The 24346-nt window shown below is 41.0% G+C and overlaps 1 protein-coding gene across 1 annotated transcript in view; it reads left to right on the forward strand.

The window, feature by feature from the left end:
• The window catches only part of LOC106610680 (SH3 and cysteine-rich domain-containing protein), an 80320-nt gene extending 56421 nt beyond the window's left edge, over nucleotides 1–23899 (forward strand). The window contains exons 8-11 of the mRNA XM_014210146.3: nucleotides 8107–8201; nucleotides 16522–16573; nucleotides 21005–21142; nucleotides 21934–23899. Coding sequence (XP_014065621.1) covers nucleotides 8107–8201; nucleotides 16522–16573; nucleotides 21005–21142; nucleotides 21934–22032 — 384 coding nt within the window. The 3' untranslated portion in view covers nucleotides 22033–23899. The remainder of the gene's footprint in view (nucleotides 1–8106; nucleotides 8202–16521; nucleotides 16574–21004; nucleotides 21143–21933) is intronic.
• Nucleotides 23900–24346: the final 447 nt, after the last annotated feature.

The following is a 24346-nucleotide window of genomic DNA, read 5'->3' on the forward strand; positions in this document are numbered from 1 at the left end:
AGGTACTGCAGTGACACCTCCTGCACTAAGATGCAGTGTCTTAGACCACTGTGCCACTCAGGAGCCCGGGAGCTAAAGGCTAGAACTGCAGCTTTCAAGGAGCGGGACACAAATCCGGATGCTTATAAGAAATCTCGCTATGCCCTCAGATGAACCATCAAACAGGCAAAGCATCAATACAAGACTAAGATTGCATCCTACTACACCGACTCTGATGCTTGTCGGATGTGGCAGGGCTTGCAAACTATTACGGACTACAAAGGGAAGCCCAGCCGCGAGCTGCCCAGTGACGCGAGCCTACCAGACGGCTAAATGCCCTTTATGCTTGCTTCGAGGCAAGTAACACTGAAGCATGTACGTATAAGAGCACCAGCTGTTCCGGATGACTGTGTGATCACGCTCTCCATAACCGATGTGAGCAAGACCTTTAACCCCTGTGCGACCTACGGGACGGACATCCAGCGAAAAATCATATCGCCATTAGCATAACAAAATTTAATAGTTTTCTTTTTTTCATTTTTTTTTTCAAATTATATCGTTTTATATATACACCTCTCCTGAATCGAACCACGTTGTCCGATTTCAAAAAGGCTTTACAGCAAAAGCAAAACATTAGATTATGTTAGAGCAGTATATCATAAAAGTAGCCACATAGCCATTTTCCGACCAACCACATGCATCACAAATAACCAAAAAACAGCTAAATGCAGCACTAACCTTTGACAATCTTCATCAGATGACACACCTAGGACATCATGTTACACAATACATGCATTCTTTTGTTCGATAAAGTTCATATTTATATATAAAAACAGCATTTTACATCGGTGCGTAACATTGACTAACTATTTTCCTTCAAATGCATCCGATGAAACAGAGCTACAATTTACTAAATTACTATTCGAAAACATTTTTAGAATGTAATATTGTCATTCTAAGATTTATAGATGAATATCTCTTGAAAGCACCTGTAATGCCAGATTTAAAAATAACTTTACTGGGTAATCATACTTTGCGATGAAAGGGGATGCGATACTCTGAAAAATAGGCTAACGTTACAGGTCAGCGCCATCTTGGAACAATCGCATATCACATCTAGTCTTGTATACTATTGTCAGTAATCCCTTACCTTTGGTTGTCTTCATCAGAAAGCACTTCCAGGAATCCCAGGTCCACAACAAATGTATTTTTGTTCGAAAAAATTACTCCTTTATGTTCCAAGAGCTTGTTCTTGTTAGCGCGTCTGAAGGCTGATCCAAATGCTCCGTCGGCCGCGGGACAGCTATTTCGAGAAAATGCATTTTTTCCCATTTAGGTTCGTTCAAACATGTCAAACGTTGTATAACATAAATCTTCAGGGCCTTTTTCAACAAGAGAGCCAATAAGATTCAAGGAGGATGATTGCATTGTCTTTCAAAACGTTTCGAAAGGGGAGGGAAGCCAGGGCATCATAATGGTGATGGCCCTCCACATGTGACCAATTTCAACAGCGTCTCATTCATTCAGTTTTAACAGTAGGAGACTCAAACCACTTTGTAAAGACTGGGGACATCTAGTGGAAGCAATAGGAAGTGCTCAATGAACCATAGCTCATGGTGTGATTAATAAGCAACGTGATGAAGTTGAGTTCGCAATTCAGAATTCCACTTCCTGTTTCGATCTGTCTCGGGGTTTTGACTGCCATATGAGTTCTGTTATACTCACAGACACCATTCAAACAGTTTTAGAAACTTTAGGGTGTTTTCTATCCACAATTATTAATTATATGCATATCCTAGCTTCTGAGTTTGAGTAGTAGGCCGTTTAAAATGGGCACAAATTTTTTTCAAAATGCGCTGTGGCGCCCGCTATCCTAGGCGACCGTCAAGAGGTTAAACAGGTCAAAATTCACAAGGCCGTGGGACCAGTTGGATTACCAGGACGTGTACTCAGAGCATGCATGGACCAATGGGCAAGTTCACTGACATTTTCAACCTCTCCCTAACCGAGTCTGTAATACCTACATGTTTCAAGAAAAAAAAAGTGCTCAAGATAGCAAAGTTAACCTGCCTAAATGACTACCGCTCCGTAGCACTCACGTCGGTAGCCATGAAGTGCTTTGAAATGCTGGTCATGGCGCACAACAACACCAACATCCCACTACAATTTGCATACTGCCCCAACAGATCCACAGGTGACGCAATCTCAATCGCACTTCACACTGCCGTTTCCCACCTGGACAAAAGGAACACCTGTGTGAGAATGCTGTTTATTGACTAAAGTTCAGCGTTCAACACCATAGTGTCCACAATGCTCATCACTAAGTTAAGGACCCTGGGACTAAAAACCTCCCCTGCAACTGGATCCTGGACTTCCTGACGGGCCCCCCAAGGTGGTAAGGGTAGGCAACAACTTATCTGCCACGCTGATACTCAACACGGGGGTTCCTCAGGGGTGTGTGCTGAGTCCCCTCCTGTACTCCTGGTTCCCCCACGACTGTGTGGCCAAGCACGATTCCAACACCATCATTAAGTTTGCTGACGACTCAATTGTAGTAGGCCTGATTACCGGCAACGATGAGACAGCCTATAGGGAGGTCAGAGACCTTGCAGTGTGGTACCAGGACAACAACCTCTCCCTCGACGTGAGCAAGACAAAGGAGATGATGATCGTGGACTACAGGAAAAGTAGGGCCGAAAACACCCCCATTCGCATCGACGGGGCTGTAGTGGAGCGCGTCGAGAGTTGCAGGTTCCTTTGCGTCCACATCACCAACGAACTATCATGGTCCAAACACACCAAGAAAGTCGTGAAGAGGGCACGACAATACCTTTCCCCCCTCAGGAGACTGAAAAGATTTGTTATGGGTCCCCAGATCCTCAAAAAGTTATACAGCTGCACCATCAAGAGCATCCTGACCGGTTGCATCACCGCCTGGTATGGCAACTGCTCGGCATCCGACCGTAAGGCACTACAGGGAGTAGTGCGTACGGCCCAGTACATCACTGGGACCAAGCTTCCTGCCATCCAGGAACCATATACTAGGCGGTGTCAGAGGCAGGCCCAAAAAATTGTCAAAGACTCCAGTCACCCAAGTCATAGACTCTTCTCTATGCTACCACAAGGCAAGCGGACCGGAGCGCCACGTCTAGGTTGAAAAGGCTCCTTAGTAGCTTCTGACCCCAAGCCACAATTAATCAAATGGCCACCTGGTCTATTTGCATTGACACCCCCCCGTTTGTTTTTACACTGCTCCTACTTACTGTTTATTATCTATGCATAGTCACTTTACCCCTACCTACATGTACAAATGACCTTGACTAACCTGTACCCCCGTACATTGACATTGACTCGGTACCGGTATTTGCAATATTCTGTATTACCTCCCAGTGGAGGAGGGGGGAATGAATGGGTGTGTGGGGGTGTGTTCACAGACATAACAAAGGCCTTAAAATGTCCAAAATCTTCTCAGGAAAATGTCAGTAGTAACACACCAAATCAATACAGTTCAAACAACAATAAACAATCAACTCGCACACAAGCTCCCTTTAACTAAAATGTCAACCCAAATACATCTGGAATGGCAATAATACTCCAGCGACACTGAACATCAAAGGGAGCACATTGAAAAAAAGAAAGTCTGCTGCAGCATAAAGCACTGGAATGATAGGGAGAAAATTAGACTTAGCTGTTGCACTGTCTATCCGTCTGATGGTTTGTTGGTTTGTATGTTAAAGTTTCGCAACATTTTTGCTACTAATCCATGCGATCAATAACAGGAGCGGTTCCGAAAGATTACAACTACGACCTAGAGCGGTAACACCGCCAATCGACTTAAACACTTTACAAACTAAGCACGCTGAAAATAGACTTCTGCAGAGTTGCACACAGTATCAAACTGCCACGCCAACCGAGAGCTCCCACACAGAGCCGGAAGAGCTATCTTTATTTTCTCCTTCCTGACTGCTGATGTGCTCTTAAAGTGTCAGCGCAGAGTGAAGGCGCGGTGCAGGATTTCGCCACACTCCTCCCCCCAGAAACAGAGCGGATTCAGGCTTTGGCAGGTTCATGTTCCTACTACACAAAATCAGGGAAGTCCTCATCATCGGAGTCCTCCAAGAAGAGTTCCTGCAGATGTTGCTTTTGCCTGCGATCCAGCTCTTCTGCCGTAGGGTAGCAGGGCTTTAGGTCAACAACATGCACCGTCCTGACATCTTCTCAGTGTCTTCCAAACAGACCAGGTAGTTCACCGACCCCAACTGCTGCACCACACAGTAGGGACCTTTTCAATCTCGAATCTAGCTTGGCAGTGAACTGCTTTGACGCCTTTGACAGATGATTAGAACGGATCCAGACATAAGACTGGTGTGGGAAACACATGTCTCGTCCATGTTTGTCATAGTTTCTGAGCTGCCGTTGTTTGGCTTTGATTCTGCTGGCCTCCGCTCTGGCTAGCAAGGTGTGGTGGTGTTGGACTGCATCAAACGCTGAGCAGTCAGGTGAAACGTTGGAACTTTGCAAGACTCTGTCCATCAGACCTTTTATTGGTCTTCCCAGATGTAGTTCGGCGGGAGTGACCCCAGAAGACTCCTGAACCGCAGAGTTCAGTGCAAAGCGAAATTCAGGAAGATGCTGATCCCACCTTGTATGCTGATCCCCCACAAATGAAGCAATCATCCCCTTCAGGTTTACCCTCTCGGTCAGGTAGGCCGTGGTCAGCTTGGCAACTACACCTAAGTAGGTACAGAGCTCTTTGTAAATTCCTGAGATGAACTGCGGACCTTGGTCAGAGAGAATTTGGTCTGGAATCCTGTATCTGGTAAAGACCTCCCTTCGCAGAATTAGAGCAATGGCGGATGCAGTAAATAGCCTCATTATTGTTATTTCATTGTGTTAGTTTTTTTAATTTAGTTTATTTAGTAAATATTTTCTTAACTTTATTTTCTTAAAACTGCATTGTTGGTTAAGGGCTTGTAAGTATGCATTTCACGGTAAGGTCTACAACTGTTGTATTCGGTGCATGTGACAAATACAATTTTATTTTATTTGACATTTGGGTTGACATTTTAGTTAAATGGAGGTTGCGTGCAAGTTTGTTTATTGTTCTTTGAAATGTATTGATTTGGTGTGGTGCTATTGACATTTGCCGGAGAAGATTTTGGACATTTTAAGGCCTTTTTTGTCTATGAACACACCCCTACACACCCATTAATTCCCCCTTACTCCTTCACTGGGAGGTAATACAGAATATTGCAAATTCTCTAAGGGTTATGACTGTGTTCATTCTTGTCAATTGTTTCTATGAAGTTGGCATTATTCTTTTATGAGGTATTATTGGTTTGGGTTACCCCCGTGCTGTGACATGTGCTTCATATGGTGTGTCTTATCTTTTCTCTCCACTGGCTATCTGGCAAACAGGCTACCCTCTAGGCAGTCTCTTCTGATATGTGTGCATCTGGTAGTGGGTCTCTATCTATCCTACTCTTTTCCTTTAGGCAGGGTTAATACCTGCTTGGAACGCGAATAAAAATATTTGTCTTTACCCTCTAACAATACTCCTATAACTTTATGTTCGTATTCTTATCTTTTATTATTTCTTATTGTTGTTGCATTGTTGAGAAGGAACCTGCAAGTAAGCATTTTATTGGACGGTGTATACCATGTGTATCCTCTACAAATGACTAATAAAACTTGAATCTTGAAATAAAACTTGAAACACACACGCTGCACACACATACATTATGCAATCTCTCCTGGCCAGCTCGCTGAAACATGTAAAGTGGTATTTTCCACTCTTATCTGGCTGAGCTTAGCACAGCCGGGTGGAGGTCATTTGTCTGTCTGAAGGCAGGTCTATAAAAGCCTGGCACAGAGACACAGGCTCTGACTTTGAATTAACCACACACTGCAGGAGCAGATTGCCCCATGGTGCCTCCTGTCCTATCTGAAATAAGAGCCACAAACAACCGGCTGGCCTGTTCAAATTTGCAGCCTATTTATTTTCCCATATTCCGAACACACCTGTTCCCTGGACATTTAATGTCCCCATGTATTGAACGATTGAGAACTAATCAAATGACTTGTACTCTCACACTAATGTGAACTTGTAGACTTTATTTGCTGCTCCTCATATAACCTCTAATGCTTCACTATTTCTTATTGGTCTTTCTTCAGTGATCTCTGCTTTCCCAATGTAATGGCCACCATACAGACACATACAGTACATATATTATCAACTAGCGCTAGCCATCAGAGTCGAAAGGCCCCCAGAGAGCTGCTGGTTTGCCATAATGGATCGCCTAAAGTTTCTGTGCCTTACAGCATTTTAACCCAGAGCCAGCAGAGCATTGCTAGAGAGTAACTCAGCTCATCCATCACTAATATCAGGTGCCCACCTGGGTGATGCATGCTGACCATTTTGGAACAGTCATCCCAAGACACGACACATCATAGCTATGCAGTACCATAACTGCAGTCTGGGAGGAGAGGGACTTTGAGATGTTGTTATTTCTGTTGGAATGGAAGACCATTTAGAACATGTACAGTACATTGTGGTCTCTACTTTGCTATGATTCTTCCTCAATTCATGACACATTTGTTGACTGGTTGCAACAATATTTTAGGTAATTGTGAACTCGCGACTAATTGTGACAAAAGTAGAAAAATGCCTTTCGGTGTGGGTGTGTGCAATTACATTAACAAAATGTGTCTGCGATAATTGGGTTAGCTCTTCTCTAACAACATCCTCTCCGCCCCCGCTTTTATTGTCTTTTAATTTCCTGGGCGCTTATGAAAACAGAACAACTACACAAGGGGATGCTTCCTCCCACTCATGTTGATGATATAATGTTGTGGAAACTTTACAGTAGCAGGTGGCAGAACGACTTGAGCAATTCTCCTTCCATCGATTGGAACAACAGCTCATTATAATCTTGGAATAATCAAAAGGAAACATAGCTCCGAACAGCAATGATTGGGGTTCACAGGATGGCAGAAAGGACACAAGATTAGTTAGATAACAAAGCAAGCACTCTATCATGTAGGAACTATCTTACTTTATGTGCAATCATTGAAAACATTACTATGTTGATTTAAATCACAGTTGGTACACGCAACATTAGCATTCCCAAATAGTTCAATGGACTTTCATAGCAGTAATACACTGACTGCGCTAGCGGCAGGACTCATTCTCATTTTACAGAATAAAATATCCACTTTTCACTACGTTCAGACCACATAATATGGCAACAATATTTGATTATACTAATCATGATATACTAATCACAATATTTCACACTGTTCATCTGCATAATTGAAATCTAACATTAATTTGCATGAGACAAAGTCCACTATCCTATGGTGCCACTGGTGCCAATGACATCTATAGTGCGGCCTACTGGTCTGGTGTAGCCAGGCCCTCAGATCAGAAGGGGTGAGTTGGACCGCAGAAGGAAGGAAAAGCAGTCAACAAGTGCTCAGCATATATGGGAACTCATTCAAGACTGTTGGAAACGCATTCCAGGTGAAGCTGGTTGAGAGAATGCCAAGAGTGTGCAAAGCTGTCATCAAGGGAAAGGGTGGCTACTTTAAAGAATCTCAAATATATTTAGATTTGTTGAACACTTTTTTGGTTACTACATGATTCCATGTGTGTTATTTCATAGTGTTGATGTCTTCACTATTATTCTACAATTTAGAAAATAGTAAAAATAAAGAAAAACCCTTGAATGACAGAGCATTAGTATCTAAAATACCAGTGATAGATAGTGATTGTTTTGTTTTTTACACCATGTGTCCAAAGTTTCTGTGTGCCAAATTAGAAAAAAAGTTACCAATGTATGCTTGAGTTATTTGACCATGTCGCTGTGAACCCCTAGTGAATAAATTATGCATTTCCCCTTTGATTCGATTAGTGAATAACAATAACAGTCTATACTCAGACAACCTGTTTGGTGGATTGTGCTGACACCTTCTGTGTGTGTGTGTGTGTGTGTGTGTGTGTGTGTGTGTGTGTGTGTGTGTGTGTGTGTGTGTGTGTGTGTGTGTGTGTGTGTGTGTGTGTGTGTGTGTGTGTGTGTGTGTGTGTGTGTGTGTGTGTGTGTGTGTGTGTGTGTGTGTGCTTTGTAGGAGAGGAGACTGCTGCAGAAGGACATACTGCAGCTCAACACCTATGTGGCTTTGTTCACATTCACACCCCAGGAAAGTGAAGACCTGGAGATGAGGTCAGTGGGATCCACACACATACACATACACACACACACACTAACAAAAAACAGACTAATCAATGGTCAGACTAATTTGTGGGATTGCTTAGTTAAAAGTCTCTTTATCTGCAGAGGCCAAAAGCTCCTAGCAGCTCACTGTCCGAACTGGATGGATGTTTGATTGGTTTCTAAAGGGCCTTGGCTTTGCCTGAACTTTTCCTGCATTCTCTTTGTAATCCCATTGTGTTAACAATTACCTATGCTCCTTTTGAATGTCTAACATATACTGTGTTTACCTAGATAAGCAGGCAGGCGTCACTGAATGCATGCTCTAATCACTGCTCAATAGATATTTGTCAGTGTTCTTCTCTAATACAACATGAACAAACATTGTATTTTTTATTACGCATGATCTTTTAATTGTCTGTGATTTGTGTGTGATCTTCTGTTTATACCTGCTCAGTTAAACGACCATAAAACCGTCTCCTAATCATACACTTTCAGAAAAAAAGGTATAGAATTGTACTTATACTTTTTCTCAATCGCGTACAAGCATTTTCTGGAACAATGTTGTTGACACAGAACTCTGTGGCCTTTTGCGAAACAGTACATATGTTTTCAAAATGTAGTTGCCTTCTCAAAACATAAATACATCCATCAAAACAATATTATACCGTCAAGATTGCAAAAAGATCAACCAAAAAGATTAACGCAACCGTACTTATCTCTTGAGTCCAAGCAGACAAAACAAAAAGTTTGTTAAAAATACAAGTAGATACATTTTCTTTGCGGTCACTAAATCATGATGATCAAAATTGGAAGTACAACTATCCAAAGGTGCAGAATTATGGGCAGAATTATTACACTCCTTTTATGCATATTTAACCAAACAATTTCATACACATCAAAAATTATTACTGATTTAAAAAAAAGAAGAAGCAAAAAGCACAATTTGTAAAGGATTCATTCTTCGGTATCATCACAATCCAAATCCATGTATTCAATAGATAGACTGGTTTGCTCATAGTTTTGTAGACTTTCCATTGTCACACAGAAACACAATCCACAATAGAAATAAGGAAGGGTGAATACAATGGAGGAACACAACTGGTATGAATGTATAGTCCTCAATCCACACCAAAGCAAAGCTCTAAAAATGAAATGTCACAATGTTAAAGACAATGACTTAGGAGTAACCCAAAGTTACTTAGAAGTAACCCAACTTCATTCTCTGCATCTCTGCATGTCCGCAATATTGTAAAAATGTATACAAATTAGACAGTCCATTGACTAGATACAGTATTTCCCTATATTGTATGGTATGACACTGATTGGGTGATTTAGAATTTTGTGCAGTAGTGTTTACGGATTGTTGGAAACAATAAACACAATTGCACACATTTCTTCTCTCTGTTGAAAACAATGTTATTATGCGGTGAACAAAACACTTAAAGCAGCAATCAGCTGTTGAAACAAAGCAATCTCCCCACCCCTATTTCAGTAAAAAGCTGACCATCTATGATATCAAAATGATGCCTAAATGCCTAAAAACATGGTTAAAACTGTGTGTTTACATTTACTTTGTTTACAAACATTGGAGTAAAACAAGCTTATATTTGGGGTTCTGATGGCTTAGACAGTTGAACTAAGCTCATGAGGCATTTATAAGTTATATTCTGCAAGAATCAGTGGGTACATATTATTAATTTATAAGTAAAAAAAATGGATGTAGCAAGTGAAGATTACCCCTTTAACAGTGCATTTTGTATTCACTGATGACATTTGAATTTAAAGTTTAGCAAAAGGTGGTCTAAGATATGCAAGTCAGGTACAAAGCCAAGAAAAGTATCAGAAGTTCTGTAAATGTATTTAAGCATTTGATCATTGCTATTCTGCTATAGATTCGTTTTAACACAGACCCAAAAGTTGCTTGTATGCAAATAAGAAAAACTGTAAAGCTGAGATCTGCGAAAGTTGAAACAGCGCCACTGGTCTCCCCAGGCACATTTGTTATTGTTTTTGTTGACTAAATGGAGGTGAGGATGCGTCCAAACGGAGGTGAGCAGTGTGGTAAAGAAATTGCAGTACATATTCTTCTGTTCTATCACGCGTGCAAAAAACAGTGTTTGTTGTTTGCAGTAACTTCTTTGTTGTTGTAATATCCCAAACAGACGTGGCAGTTTCAGCATTAACACAACGCTGGGCCTTGAGGGACCCCCCTTCGAGCTAATGAACAGTTACTCTGAATGCAACATTCTAAAGGTGTATTTAATGCATATATGCTATCACAAAAATTATAATTTGGTTGTGTTTATGAAGGTCTTAGATACGAAAAAATATTTAAAATAACACAATTGCAATTGCATTAGTTTATGTTACTGTAGGCTAAATGCTAAAACAAAAGAAAACTAATAACACATTTTTTTTCTAGTGTTCAATAAACGTTATGCAGTAGCATCTTTTTATAACAACAACAAAATATACAGTATCTCACAAAAGTGAGTACACCCCTCACATTTTTGTAAATATTTGAGTACATCTTTTCATGTGACAACACTGAAGAAATGACACTTTGCTACAATGTAAAGTAGTAAGTGTACAGCTTGTATAACAGTGTAAATTTGCTGTCCCCTCAAAATAACACACAGCTATAAAAAAAAATTTTTTTAAACACAATAAAATAACAATAACGAGGGTATTTACAGAGGGTACCCGGAGTCAATGTGCGGGGTACAGGTTTGTCAAGGTAATTTCTACATGTAGGTATGGGTAAAGTGACTATGATAGTGTAATGAAACAGCAGGGAGCAGGTCTCGAACCCTCGACTTTCTAGCTCGAAGTCCAGCGCGCTATCGACTGTGCCGCAAAAGCATGCTCGTACGGCAGAGTCGACATCTGTGCTTATAAACCCAGGGTCGTTACACTACTCCCTCCTTTGAAAGAGCCCGTCCTCGTACTAGCTTGCGACTCTACGTCTTACAGGAACGCGCTCACCGGCCAAGCACACGCACTGTTGTGGATGCAAGGTCCGATCACTTCTGACACCAATGTAATGAAACAGGCAGGGAGCAGGTCTCGAACCCTCGACCTTCGAGCCCGAAGTCCAGTGTGCTATCGACTGTGCCGCAAAAGCATGCTCAAGCAGCAGAGTCGACATCCGCACATATAAACCCAGGGTCGTTACACTAGGCAATATAAATTGTCTGGGTGGCCATTTGATTAATTGTTCAGCAGTCTTATGTCTTGGGGGTAGAAGCTGTTAAGGAGCCTTTTGGTCCGGTACCGCTTGCTGTGCAGTAGCAGAGCGAACTGTCTATGACTATGGTAGAAGGAGTCTTTGACAGTCTTTTGGGGCTTCCTCTGACACTGCGTAGTATATACAGTTGAAGTTGGAAGTTTACATACACCTTAGCCAAGTACATTTTAACAAAATTTTTCACAATTCCTGACATTTAATCCTAGTAAAAATTCCCTGTCTTAGGTCAGTTAGGATCACCACTTTATTTTAAGAATGTGAAATGTCAGAATAATAGTAGAGAGAATGATTTATTTCAGCTTTAATTTCTTTCATCACATTCCCAGTGGGTCAGAAGTTTACATACACTCAATTAGTATTTGGTAGCATTGCCTTTAAATTGTTTAACTTGGGTCAAACGTTTCGGGTAGCCTTCCACAAGCTTCCCACAATAAGTTGGGTGAATTTTGGCCCATTCCTCCTGACAGAGCTGGTGTAACTCAGTCAGGTTTGTAGGCCTCCTTGCTCGCACACGCTTTTTCAGTTCTGCCCACACATTTTCTATAGGATTGAGGTCAGGGCTTTGTGATGGCCACTCCAATACCTTGACTTTGTTGTCCTTAAGCCATTTTGCCACAACTTTGGAAGTATGCTTGAGGTCATTGTCCATTTTGAAGACCCATTTGCGACCAAACTTTAACTTCCTGACTGATGTCTTGAGATGTTGCTTCGATATATTCACATAATTTTCCTTGCTAATGATGCCATCTATTTTGTGAAGTGCACCAGTCCCTCCTGCAGCAAAGCACCCCCACAACATGATGCTGCCACCCCCATGCTTCACGGTTGGGATGGTGTTCTTCGGCTTGCAAGCCTCCCCCGTTTTCCTCCAAACATTACGATGGTCATTATGGCCAAACAGTTCTATTTTTGTTTCATCAGACCAGAGGACATTTCTCCAAAAAGTACGATCTTTGTCCGCATGAGAAGTTGCAAAACGTAGTCTGGCTTTTTTATGGCGGTTTTGAAGCAGTGGCTTCTTCCTTGCTGAGCGGCCTTTCAGGTTATGTCGATATAGGACTCGTTTTACTGTGGATATAGATACTTTTGTATCTGTTTCCTCCAGCATCTTCACAAGGTCCTTTGCTGTTGTTCTGGGATTGCTTTGCACTATTCGCACCAAAGTACGTTCATCTCTAGGAGACAGAACGCGTCTCCTTCCTGAGCGGTATGACGGCTGGTGTTTATACTTACGCCCTATTGTTTGTACAGATGAACGTGGTACCTTCAGGCATTTGGAAATTGCTCCCAAGGATGAACCAGACTTATACCAGGAAAATTTCTGAGGTCCTGGCTGATTTCTTTTGATTTTCCCATAATGTCAAGCAAAGAGGCACTGAGTTTGAAGGTAGACCTTGAAATACATCCACAGGTACACCTCCAATTGACTCAAATTATGTCAATTAGCCTTTCAGAAGCTTCTAAAGCCATGACACCATTTTTTTGAATATTCCAAGCTGTTTAAAGGCACAGTCAACTTAGTGTATGTAAACTTCTGACCCACTGGAATTGTGATACAGTGAATTATAAGTGAAATAATCTGTCTGTAAACAATTGTTGGAATAATTACTTGTGCATGCACAAAGTAGATGTCCAAACCGACTTGCCAAAACTACAGTTTGTTAACAAGAAATTTGTGGAGTGGTTGAAAAACGAGTTTGAATGACTTCAACCTAAGTGTATGTAAACTTCTGACTTCAACTGCAGGTCCTGGATGTCAGGAAGCTTGGTCCTAATGATGTACTGGGCTGTACGCACTACCCTATGTAGCTCCTTATGGTCAGATACCAAGCAGCTGCCATACCAGGCGGTGATGCAACCGGTCAGGATGCTCTCGATGGTGCAGCTGTATAACTTTTTGAGGATCTGGGGACCCCAGCCAAATGTTTTCAGTCTCTTGAGGGGGAAAAGGTGTTGTTGTGCCCTCTTCACTACTGTCTTGGTGTGTTTGGACCATGATAGTTCGTTGGTAATGTGGACACCAAGGAACATGAAACTCTCGACCCGCTCCACTACAGCCCCGTCGATATTAGTAGGGGCCTGTACGGCCCGCCTTTTCCTGTAGTCCACGATCAGATCCTTTGTCTTTCTGACATTGAGGGAGAGGTTGTTGTCCTGGCACCACACTGCCAGGTCTCTGACCTCCTCCCTATAGGCTGTCTCATTGTTGTCGGTGATCAGACCTACCACTGTTGTGTCGTCAGCAAACTTGAATGATGGTGTTGGAATCGTGTTTGGCCACGCAGTCGTGGGTGAACCGGGAGTACAGGAGGGGACTAAGCACTCACCCTTGAGGGGCCCCAGTGTTGAGGATCAGCGTGGCAGATGGGTTGTTGCCTACCCTTACCACCTGGGGGTGACCCGTCAGGAAGTCCAGGATCCAGTTGCAGAGGGAGGTGTTTAGTCCCAGGGCCCCTAGCTTAGTGATGAGCTTTGTGGGCACTATGATGTTGAACGCTGAGCTGTAGTCAATGAACAGCATTCTCACATAGGTGTTCCTTTTGTCCAGGCAGGAAAGGGCAGTGTGGAGTGTGATTCAGATTGCGTCGTCGGTGGATCTATTGGGGCGGTATGCAAATTGGAGTGGGTCTAGGGTTTCCGGGATGATGGTGTTGATGTGAGCCATGACCAGCCTTTCAAAGCAGACGTGAGTGCTACGGGTCGGTAGTCATTTAGGCAGGTTACCTTAGTGTTCTTGGGAAAAGGCACTTTTGATATGAGATCACTCTGAAGGTACATTGTGTATTTATATTTTTGTACCCCAGGGAACAATACTGTTCCCTAACTGTACCCTTTTTTCACGGAGTGTAAGCCAAACATTAACTGAAAAAAGATGATAAAGATATAATTTGACCCGATGACAATATGATGGTTATGAGACAATGTCTCTGTGTCTCTGAGATTTTCTAAAACCTTTTGTAAGCTAACAATTGTCTGGACTACCATAACGTAAACCTTTTTTTAATGTACTTTTCGATTCACCGTTACGAAATAAGGGTTTCTCTCTCAACAGCCCTTGGCCCTAAGTATCCATTTTACTACATAATTCCCTCAGTAATCCTGATAGTCTTCTCTCGGACGCTCCAATATGAGATCCCCAGACAGATTTCAATCATCCCACACTTAATTTGAAATGTATTGACACCCACAGCACAGCATGACTCCTAGCCCACAATTAGCTGCTGTACAGTTGCCCACTGCGTCAAGTGTTGTTTTAAATGTTTTCCAATGAAAGCCAAGCTAGACATGTTCAGGGTCTCAGGATCCCAATACAGATCTTAATCAATACTTCAGACGGACACATAAAAAATTCACAATGTAGGCACCCTCATCAAAAGCTGGAACATTTCAATCTCTTTTACATTACATGTTGTGAACTTTTTACACCTGGCTTGTGATAACTTTCTTTGGCATTTTTTGATTAGCCTATTGCTACTTGAATATGATGGTGATTATGAATACTAAAAGAATGTTTCTAAACATATTCGGATTGGCTATATACTTAATTGTTCAAAATCAACCATCTTTTTAAAAGCTTTTTTTTTTTTTTTGTACAATATATTTATTGGCATTTCTTTTTTCTTATTTTTTTACAATTTAACAATCAATCATCAAAATATGACATAGATAATGCCCCGTTATTCCTTCCACCTACACAAAACCCTTCCCTCCCCAACACAGGAACACCCCCCTCCCTCCCCTCTACCGGTATTAGCTTCACTGATTATCAACAAATAAAAGAAACAGAATGACCTTCACATTCCATGCTAGAAAATAAATTATTCAACACAAAAAATTCTGATGTTTTCCCAAAATCCTGGTAGGAGGATTCACGGATTACCTGCTTATTCCCTCTTAATGCCAGGAATCTTTTAACCAGGATATATGGAAAATGTATATGAAAAGCAGCCCTAGTCATAATTCAATAGACAGCATGTTTAAAAGAGGCGTATGACTTCAGGAAGCAACAAGTGGTAATTGAAACAACATTATTTCAGGTTTGTCTTTCTTATTGTCAGATGATGATGATCTCATTTAGAGCACCAGAGCTCTATTCTCTCTGAGTAACTCAGAGAGCATTTTCAGTACCAATCCTCTAATTAGACCACAAGAGATGAATGACAAGCAGGAAACAACTACGACTGTTGTTTCTCATTGGTTGAAAAATATTTATCAAGGCTTCGCATAGGCTTTGAATGGATAACAATGAGGACACATAAGGAAGGAAAAACAATAGGTGAAAACTGAGGCATCGTTTGTATGGCCATTGACAACTGACAATAATGGAGTGCCATTGAACAGTGTGAGGCAGCGGAGGCTGTTTTCACTGACTTCAGCTACCCTGTAGGGAACAGCAGTAGCATGTGTCTGAATCACCATATTCTGTCCTCCAGAATATCCAACAGTCCTTTGTCCTCCAATATTTATACTGACATACCAGCAATATGTTTTAGATTATACACTGAGTATACCAAACATTAGGAACAGCTTCCTAATATTGAGTTGCACCCCCTCCCCCCACACACACATTTTGCCCTCAGAACTGTCTCAGTTCATCAGGGCATGGACTCTACAAGGTGTCAAAAGTGTTCCACAGGGATGCTGGCCCATGTTGACTCCAATGCTTCCCACAGTTGTATCAAGTTGGCTGGATATCCTTTGGGTGCTGGACCATTCTTCATACACACGGGAAACTGTTGAGCATGAAAAACCCAGCAGCGTTGCAGTTCTTGGCACAAACCGGTGCTCCTGGCACCTACTACCATACCCTGTTCAAAGGCACTTACACCCTCTGAATGGCACACATACACAATCCATGTCTCAATTGTCTCAAGGCTTAAAAATCTTTCTTTAACCTGTCTACTCCCCTTCATCAACACTGATTGAATTGGATTTAAGAAGTGACATAAATAAGGGATCATAGCTTTCACCTGGTCAGTCTATGTCATGGAAAGATCAGGTGTCCTTAATGTTTTGTACATTCAATGTATGTATTTGGCTGTTCCTGTGACATTTATTTCGCTCAATTTATTTCCAATTTAGACCCGGAGACAGAATCATACTGGCGGACGACTCCAATGATGATTGGTGGAAGGTATGTATGAAAGTGTGTCACTTTTGGAAGACACACTGTTTAAATTAAGTGCTTTGTAACACCAGAACACTAGTGGCAACTGAGCTGCCGCCAACATGAAGGAGACGAAACCTTAACTTTGCTGGAGTATTGAAACATCTTCCTGAGATGTTTCGAAACATTAGATGGTGTGTTGTAACACCCCTTAAACAAGTGTTGTGCAACACCTTGACGGAAATGGTTAACTTCTTTGGGATAGGGGGCAGTATTTTCACGGCCAGATAAAAAACGTACCCGATTTAATCTGGTTACTACTCCTGCCCAGAAACTAGAATATGCATATAATTAGTAGATGTGGATAGAAAACACTCTAAAGTTTCTAAAACTGTTTGAATGGTGTCTGTGAGTATAACAGAACTCATATGGCAGGCCGAAACCTGAGAAGATTCCATACAGGAAGTGCCCTGTCTGACAATTTGTTGTCCTTCTGTTGCATCTCTATCGAAAATACAGCATCTGTGCTGTAACGTGACATTTTCTAAGGCTTCCATTGGCTCTCTAAAGCCGCCAGAAAGTGGAATGGGGTGTCTGCTGTCTCTGGGCAAAGAACAGCAGCAGAATTTGTTAGTGGTCAGCCTGGGGACAGTGAGACTGAGATGCGTGTTCACGAGACTACTCCATTTTTTTCTTTCAGCCTTTGTATGAATACAACGTTGCCCGGTTGGAATATTATCGCTATTTTACGAGAAAAATCGCATAAAAATTGATTTTAAACAGCGTTTGACATGCTTCTAAGTAGGGTAATGGAATATTTTGAATTTTTTTGTCACGAAATGCGCTCGCGTGTCACCCTTCGGATAGTGACCTGAACGCACGAACAAAACAGAGGGATTTGGATATAACCTTGGATTATTTGGAACCAAAACAACATTTGTTGTTGAAGTAGAAGTCCTGGGAGTGCATTCTGACGAAGAACAGCAAAGGTAATCCAATTTTTCTAATAGTAATTCTGAGTTTAGGTTGTCCCAAACTTGGTGGGTGTCAAATTAGCTAGCCGTGATGGCCGAGCTATGTACTCAGAATATTGCAAAATGTGCTTTCGCCGAAAAGCTATTTTAAAATCGGACACTGCGATTGCATAAAGGAGTTCTGTATCTATAATTCTTAAAATAATTGTTATGTATTTTGTCAACGTTTATCGTGAGTAATTTAGTAAATTCACCGGAAGTTTTCGGTGGGTATGCTAGTTCTGAACATCACATGCTAATGTAAAAAGCTGGTTTTTGATATAAATATGAACTTGATTGAACAAAACATGCATGTATTGTATAACATAATGTCCTAGGAGTGTCATCTGATGAAGATCATCAAAGGTTAGTGCTGCATTTAGCTGTGTTTTGTGTATTTGTGATGCATGCTAGTTGCTTGGAAATGGCTGTGTGGTTTTTTGTGTCTATGTACTCTCCTAACATAATCTAATGTTTTGCTTTCGCTGTAAAGCCTTTTGGAAATCGGACAACGTGGTTCGATTCAGGAGAAGTGTATCTATAAAATGGTGTAAAATAGTCCTATGTTTGAGAACTTTGAATTATGACATTTTGTGGTTTTAAATTTGGCGCTCTGATTTGTCACTGGCTTTTGAATAATGTGGGACGATTTCGTCCCACCTCCCCTAGAGAGGTTAAAAACACTTTTTGTTGTTTCAAGTTGTATTTAGTGCAGAATTAGATGCCTTCTCCTTTGGTGTCGTTCCCTCTCTCTATAGCTTCTAAACACTATAATAGTGTTTCAAATCCTGCCTAATGCAGAATTACGGCGTTGCACACACCATGCTGACGTTGCAAACACCATGCTCTACCAACTGAGCCACAGTTGGTAGAGCATTTGGTAGAGTTGGTAGAGCAGATCATTTGCCAGTTTAACCCATTATGGTAGGCATTGTTGAGCACAGTACTCAATCCACCAGCAATAACTACAGGTTTTACAGCAGACATTGCAGGATGCTGTATTTGTCTCTACAATTAAAAGTTGGAAATGTGGGAATGGGTCATCTCATCTTTGAATGTAATTTTGCCTGACTGTTTTAATATCTGTTCATTATGACCAATTACACCTCATAGCACAACAAGCTGATTGATACTAATATAGAAGTATACTCTTCTTTCTTCAAACATGCATACAACATTTGTGTATAAGAATCATAAAGTCCAAAAAAATGTAATTACTCACAATCCTCTAAAAACAGAGCCATGTGGCAAGATAGGAAGTGCAAGGAGATTAAATCCAGATTTACAATTAGTTCAATCACGCAATTTTGTATATCTTTGGTTATCCTCATAAAATATACTTACATTTTGAGCAACATGTTAAGTGGGATATATTCAGAAATGTTTTGGTAAAATGAAATTAACAAATCATAGAAATTACTTGCTTTCATTTTTATTAAGGTTTAGATTCAATCAGATCAATCAGATCAAGCGTTAACCGGCGATGGCAGACACCCCCATAGCGGATGTTTTGGTGTCGAAGGTGGAGCTGCGTTGGACCCGTCAAATCGGTGAGCAGCTGCTCTTGTGATCATTGTCATGAAGACGCACCCCCCCCCACTCGTGTTAAGTGTTCCGAACGAGAAAGTGTAGGCTACATAGATGTAATTATGCTCAAATTGAAAAATAGATATCTATCATCCTAATCGAAGTGTAGATTACATCTCACATTCCAGTGTTCAAACATATAAACAAGGCCTTCTGTTAATGCAACTCCGTGCAGCCTATAGCAATGTCCACTTTAAGTATAATGCCGGGAGCCACTTGTGGATTTGACAGTTCTAACGCAGTTCCACCTCCGACACACCAAACCAACCGCTATGTGGATCGCTATGTGGATATGTTGGCTAAAGTGGATTTGTTTATTACATTTTTGGGGTAAATTGCAATTCACCACCGAATATTTTTTTGCTGTGTGGTTGAGTGTGTTAATTCCATTGAAATTCCAATGAAATGTACCATCTTGCGGCCCCAGAAGTCTGGGTTCAATTCCTGTTTCTGCCTGTCCCACTTTCACTCTAATCTGTCTAAATAAAGCATTGAAAAAGGTGGAATTCCACAACAAATGATATCCATAGGCCCTCATCATCAATACAATATTTAGGCTATAAACCAATTTAATTTCTTAACCATTTGATAGACACAGTCTGCAAAAGAAGTGTGTGTGTGTGTTTTGATGCTGCCTTTTAAATGCACTGAAACTCCAAAAAGGGTTTTCACTACACTTTGTTAAAAAAACAGTATTCAGATTGAAGAACCACTTTGAGTACTTCTATTTGGGACGGCAGGTGGAGTGCTGGCCTTCTAGGCAGAGTTGCAAAGAAAAAGTCATATCTCAGACTGGCCAATAAAAATAAAAGTTTAAGATGGGCAAAATAACACAAACACTGGACAGAGGAACTCTGCCTAGAAGGCCAGCATCCTGGAGTCGCCTCTTCACTGTTGACACTGAGACTGGTGTTTTGCGGGTACTATTTAATGAAGTTGCCAGTTGAGGACTTGTGAGGCATCTGTTTCTCAAACTAGACACTCTAATGTACATGTCCTCTTGCTCAGTTGTGCACCAGGGCCTCCCACTCCTCTTTCTATTCTGGTTAGAGCCAGTTTGCGCTGTTCTGTGAAGGGAGTAGTGCACAGCGTTGTACAAGATCTTCAGTTTCTTGGCAATTTCTAACATGGAATAGCCTTCATTTCTCAGAACAGGAATAGACTGACGAGTTTCAGAAGAAAGTTCTTTGTTTCTGGCCCTTTTGAGCCTGTAATCGAACCCACAAATGCTGATGCTCCAGATACTCAACTAGTCTAAAGAAGGCCAATTTTATTGCTTCTTTAATCAGTACAACAGTTTTCAGCTGTGCTAGCATAATTGCAAAAGGGTTTTCTAATGATCAATTAGCCTTTTAAAATGATAAACTTGGATTCCTAACACAACGTGCCATTGGAACACAGGAATGATGATTGCTGATAATGGGCCTCTGTACGCCTATGTACATATTCCATAAAAAATCTGCTGTTTCCAGCTACAACAGTAATTTACAACAATAACAATGTCTACACAGTATTTCTGATCAATTTTATGTTATTTTAATGGGCAAAAATATTAGATATTTCTTGATATTAGATATTTCTATCTGACCCCAAACTTTTGAATGGTAGTGTTTATGTTTTAAAACACTTTCTGTGTATCAAAGCACTTACATTGGGTTTACCCCCTCCAAACACCAGATCTCAGGTTAGGTGCACTACTTTTCAAGGTTTCATTACACAATCATGGTGTTTTGAGTCCTATTTTTACAGGGCACTTAGTACTTACACTTAAACCACTACACCACACAAGTCTGCTGCCATGATAGTATAAGTAGTAGCTGTCATGGTGTATAACATTTCCTCTGGATGATGGTTCCAGGGCGTGATCGAGGACAGGATTGGTTTCTTCCCAGCAGCCTTTGCTCACCAGGTGAAGGCCGGGGACAGAGTGTTCAGGTGTCACCGGACGTTCATCGGTTGCAAGGAGCAAGGCCAGATCACCCTAAAGGAGGGACAGGTACGTGATCCCACTGTTATATAAAAATACAATATGGCAAACAACTTTGCAACAAAAAAGGACCCACTTATGCCCAATTGAAATGATACACAAGCAAACATGATTGTTATTAAACATTGTTAAAGAATGTTTATTGTTAGTCCCTTAATTGTTTCCATGTACTACTTTATTTGGAGCAGTTCATGATCAAGCCCCAGCTAAAAGTGGGCATCAGACATAGTTCCTCCTCTCACCAATTCTCATAGGGAAATGGGAATCCTGAGCACTCAGTCCACAGATTCACTCCCAGAACATTCACTTCAAAGGATTGACCTGAGCTGGCCAATTGGGAGTCACCCGTCTCTCAGCAGTTTCCATGGCATTACCATTTTGGCATGGCAAATGGCTTTGCTGTCTCAAATCCTTTTCCCACAATGCTTTGCAGGGGCATTTTGGGATTCAGAGGAGAGTTCAGGCTAGTAACGCCAAATGGAGATGCATTCATTCCAAACACTTTGAAGATGAGTCAGTGACCTCCTAGCTCTGCCTCGATCCCCAATGAGTTGCAACATCTGCTCTCTCCAGTCACACAGCCATTCACACTACCCATCTGCATCTGTATTGAAGACTATCAGGCCAATTACAGTCAGGTGTCATTGTTATATGGTGGGGAAATTATATATTTATTAGTGGCCCTAAAGCTACTTTGCCCCTTAGGGCCAATGTGCATTGTTAATTGAATGTATTAAAATGTATTTTGCTTGTAAAAAAAAGCAACCAAATCACGAGAGTATCCATCTCTGTTTCACCAGATTTGTGTAAGCGGTGAGGATGAACACAGCGGCTTCATCCGAGTGGCCAGTGGAAAGAAGAGAGGCTACGTGCCCTGTGATGTCCTGGAGAACATCTGAGAGAGAGAGATAGAGAGAGAGAGAGAGAGAGAGAGAAATAGAAAGAGCCGGAGAGAGAGGACGAGAAGGAGAGAGTGGAGGGAGGAGAGGCACAGTGGCACACTCCATTGGTGTACAGGGATGGCTCTGACAGTAGTTCTGATCAGCTGCCAACCTCTCAGGCACGAGGAGGACGATTGTAGTTACAAAATGGCCACCGGAGACCTCTGTTGAGCTAGGACTCCAAAATGTTGCTGTTGGCATTAAGGGAATGGCTTTGTCAGAAGTCAAAGCCAACCTTCCCCATTTCCTTTAAGTCTGAATGGGAAAATGTTGAGACGGATCAAATAACCTAAATTTCTGGTCACAATGACCCTACTCTCCCTCCTTGTATCACTGAATTTGGTTTGATTTTGGTTTTTTGGTTTGATTTTGTTTGATTTAAAGAACTGCTGTACATTGTTTGTTCTTTGTGTGACTTACCATTGGAGAATACAGGTGACACATCATGCATGAATTTACTGAATTCATGCTTGCTTATTTAGTGTCAGCTGCAGTATGTTTCAATTACCTGTTTATCCTATGCCCAAATGTTCAAACACTGTTCTCTATATCAAATAGTTGCCTATAGGCCTAGATAATAATTCACATTACTTTGATGGTAGCGGTTGAGGTTACAAACAGCATAAATCCCTTTTCTTCTATGCTCGTACAATGGCTCCACTGAACCTTGATAGGCTCTAGCTCACAATTAAAAGCCCATTCTCCTGAGACAGAGTCATTTTATCAGACCCTCTGACACAAAGAATTCAATGGTTTTGTCACTGGAGAGGAACAACAAAAAGAATCAGACGAAGCAGAAATGTGTCCATTTTGAGGGAGTATTATTCAAAGGAGTCAGTCGGAATCAAATATGAGGAATTCCTTTTTCTTTCAAAGAAATACTGTCGACTTTTGCACAAATCTAGCTAGTGATGTATCTAGTCTAGCTGCTTACCCATCGTAAGACAAACAGAGCTTTGCATCAAAAATTCGGACTCATGAAAACACCTTTCTAAAACCTGTCAAAGAGATTCTTTGAATATTTGAAAACAACAAATACCTAATTTGCTAGTTGAAGTCTGGTGATAATGTTCTCTTCAGGTAGCTTGTCATGATATATAGTTTCTTGTTTTTATTTGTAAAGGATAATGTATTTGATAAGAGAGGATTTGAATTTACTATAGTAAGTGGACAACCTTTCATAAGTGGTCAGATACATTGTATTTGAATGTATGTCATCAAATCTGCATACCTGTTATTTCAGGGTATTTGGTCACAATCCTTTCAGTGAAACTCAAGTTAATGGGAGTATAGGACATCTAGAGTATAGAAATGATACAGTATCTTCAGAGCATGAGCTACATGACATTTGGCTTTGATTTACATTCATATATGCTTACTCCAATTGCACTAAATGGTCACTCAGATATGGCTATAGCCTTATTCCAATGTAAACTTTCTAGCAAATGCTGAAGAACATTTTATGTCAGATCAAGACATGCTTGTTGAGATGTAACTTAAATCTATTTATCCCTTTTAATGTCAATGTTATCACAGTCCGGGGCTATTCCTTTCTCTTCACTGAGATGTTCTTTTAAGATTTCTTGTTCATCCACATGCATATTTGTTTTGTTTTAAAATATTGTTATCAATGAACTGTTAAAGGAAAGGTATTTTAGTCAATCTGTCTCTCGCTAAGCTAATCTAACCTGTACTGGAACATGGCTTTATTGGATGTCAAAGGCCACTGTATTGTATGCACAGAATCAAACATCTAATTCTGATCAATCTATTATCCGCATTTTGTGAAAGTCTTTACAGAATATATAAAGCACATTGACCTTAACTCGGTCTTGATAGCTTTCTCTTCGAACACATGGCACTCAACGCAATATTAGAAAGGTGTTCTTAATATTTGGTATACTCAGTGAGGTGAAAATCCACTGTGACGAAGAGGCTGCTATCCCCCTCGTCCTCATCTCCTTTTCTTCTCGAGCTCCATACAGATTTTCCACATGAGAAACAAGACAGTATATCCAATGGTATGTAAAGGTAGAGCATGAATATTACCAGAAAAGATCAACGTGATGCCCATATTCTTCCTGTTTCTTATGAGGGAATTGGAATCCCTTTATTTCCCTTTGAAATATATTTCCCTTTGAAATCTCTGGTAATGCAATAATTGACATTTTCATTAGCTCACACAATGGAACTGTTAACAACGACATGCAATGTGGCAATCTTGATTGATCACACATTTTATGCAGAAGAGCACCATCTACAGACAGCATAG

Source organism: Salmo salar, chromosome 09, assembly GCF_965601325.2.
Source record: "Salmo salar chromosome 09, fSalSal1, whole genome shotgun sequence".
NCBI classification, from domain to species: domain Eukaryota; kingdom Metazoa; phylum Chordata; class Actinopteri; order Salmoniformes; family Salmonidae; genus Salmo; species Salmo salar.